Source organism: Haplochromis burtoni, unplaced genomic scaffold (assembly GCF_018398535.1).
Source record: "Haplochromis burtoni strain Fernald_Lab_line unplaced genomic scaffold, NCSU_Asbu1 Contig_1337, whole genome shotgun sequence".
NCBI lineage: Eukaryota > Metazoa > Chordata > Actinopteri > Cichliformes > Cichlidae > Haplochromis > Haplochromis burtoni.
In genome coordinates, this window is record NW_024583698.1 from 1,215 (window position 1) to 4,005 (window position 2,791).

At 37.1% G+C, this 2,791-nt stretch overlaps 1 protein-coding gene across 1 annotated transcript in view; it reads left to right on the forward strand.

Annotated features, from left to right (window-relative positions):
- Nucleotides 1-739: 739 nt before the first annotated feature.
- The window catches only part of LOC121813257 (stonustoxin subunit alpha-like), a 4,845-nt gene continuing 2,793 nt past the window's right edge, over nucleotides 740-2,791 (forward strand). Inside the window, exon 1 of the mRNA XM_042216903.1 lies at nucleotides 740-2,115. Within this exon, the coding sequence (XP_042072837.1) occupies nucleotides 1,989-2,115 (127 nt within the window). The 5' untranslated portion in view covers nucleotides 740-1,988. The remainder of the gene's footprint in view (nucleotides 2,116-2,791) is intronic.

A 2,791-nucleotide genomic window follows, 5' to 3' on the forward strand; every position in this document is an offset into this window, starting at 1 on the left:
TACAGCTTGGAGTAAGACAACATGCATGAAGAGGATGATGTGGACAAAATACTCATTTGCCTAATAATTCTGCACTCCCTGTATACATAATATAATATAGATAATATAATATATAGATAGATAATATCACACAAGTATTTACAGTTGTGGCTCTGTAATTTGTTGAAGCAACATTGGCAGCAATTATAGCCTCAAGTCTGTTTGAGACAAAGAATCCATGTTTCTGTTTTTGCCTCTTTTTGAACTTTATTTTTGAAAAATCCAGCATACAGAGTAGAGTAGGACATCCCATGAACATGGAAAGTTACTTAAAGACAAAAACCTGCCAAAACAGAGGTGGTAAAGAAAATCTGAGAGGTTTAAATGCGGCTGCATAAAGCCAGGATTAACACATTTGGGCGGAGGAAAAAGAGAGAATTAAAATAATAAATGAGAGAAAAACAACAATAAGTTATTATCATTACCAGTGTTGGGATCATTACACAAAAGAGTCATGGATTACACAGTAATTGTCCTTTTTCTTAAAATCATTACTTAATTATTTGCCAAATAAATGAATTAACTGAACCACTTCACTGTAAAATCCAATTAGTTCCCCAAACTTAAAAAAATGATTCAAACTCGTTCCCTAAAAAAGAAACGAAGTAAAGCTTACTTAAGATATCTGTGTTAGGACAACTTATTCATTACAAGTATACAGTACTAAGAATAACATGATGTTTCTGAGGGCACAATACTAATTGTTTACTCACTGATAAAAATTTCAAGTTCTACTAAATTTAAAAAAAAAAGGTTTCTGGTAACTTCCTTTTTTTCTAACACATAAATCTGTCCTAATGATAGTTTTTGTGTATGGACACAAAAGCAACAACGCAAAGCAGCACAAAGACTTCACAGTGATTCTACTGCAGAAAAGTGAGCAGGTAGAAATGGATTCTCCAAGCCTGACTGCTCATCACTGCCTTTGTTGTCCGTTTAAAAATCAGCCTTGGGTTTCTGGACTCTAGTCAGCATCTACACAGCTATAACATTGCTCTGGATTCTGGCTTTGTCACTTTGTGTTAGCATGCCATCTGTGCACATGGTTGCAAAGAGCCAAAGTTGTGTTAGCAGCATAATGCAGTTGTTTGTGTCCTGGATGTGGTGTGTATTTCATTATCACACTTTTGTGCATTAAAAATCAAATGTATATCTCCACTATAAACCACTGCAGCATTTTCCTCCTGAGGGACACGAACTAAAAAAAACTGATTGTAGCTCAGTGTGAAGGAAGGAAAGTGCCTGTTTTTGATTTTTCTTTTCTATCCACGCTGCGTCAAGACAACTGTAATGTAATTACAGCATTGACTACAGTTACATGTTACATTACTGATTCCCAATGTGTGCTATATATTTGTCCAGTTTGGTGTTTATGCCTGCGGTCTACTATTTATATTTGATTCCTGCACGCTTGGAGTGAGCTCACCCATCATTTAGTTTTACATGTACAATCTCAGTAAAGAGCTTTTCTAATTGATCCTATTCTAATGTCACTGACAAAGGTTATGTGATGACAGTACTGTGTTACTTTGAAATGCATTATATCCAACACTAATTAGTATCATTATTATTACTACTACACTCCTACCACCATTAATGACAACCAACTTTTGTATTTCATTAACACTATGCAGCTGAAACTGATTAAAAAAACACTCTGGTGCTTATTTTAGTCAGAAGTTGGACTGACTTGATGCCGTTCTCTCATTAACAGTTTTTTATAGTAAAGGTCATGAATGAGAGCAAAGGCAGGGAGGTGTCCTTTCCAGCTAAACAGAAGAGGAATATAAAAATAATGAAGGTCACAGTTTGAATCAATCAATTTCATTCAATACAGTGGTGTACTGACAGATCCAGGATCAGTCCAAATCATCAGCAGTTTGATCCACGTATGGATTGAAGTGTATTTGTGAAACTCTTGGACTGTTCCTTTATCAATGTAAAACAGTATGTGTATGAGAGCCATGCAATGTCCATGTGTGCATGCTGAAAGAGACTGTGCTGGTCTGACCCCCCCTCCTCCTTTCAGGGTGGAGCCTGCTGGAGTCCAATGGTTGAGACCAGGTCTGAGGAAGTGTAAGTGTTTTTTTAATGGGATTCATGAAAACAAAGCAGCACACATTCAACCATCTTCATCATTCACATCTCTGATGTCAGGAGTCATCATCAAAGTGTCAATCAATGATCAGACGATGGATCAATAACTGCAGCTGAATTGTGTTAGAATAGAATAGAATAGAATAGAATAGAATAATCCTTTAATTGTCCCACAAGGGGAAATTTGGTTGTAACAGCAGGGGGAAAGACACATATACAAACAAACAGTACACAGGACACAGAACAGAAACATACACAATTTTTCTTACATATTTACATTTGGACAATGGACAATGGTTACTATAAACACAGTACTGTACAGTGTTTGTTCTCTCCATCACATTCCTGTCAACTCACAATCGACACAAACACCATAGGCAGAAAACTCAAAATGTCCGACAACAACAGGAAGGTGACACGTGAAGGATATCAGTCATATCCTGATCATCCAGACAGATTTAATATCTATTCTCAGCTGCTGTGTAGAATTGGTCTGACTGGTCGCTGTTACTGGGAGGTCGAGTGGAGAGGAGACGTTTATATATCAGTGAGTTACAGAAGAATCAGAAGGAAAGGACACAGTGCTGACTGTGAGTTTGGAGAGAAAAATCAGTCCTGGAGTCTGTACTGCACTGAGGATGGTCCTGTTCGTGTC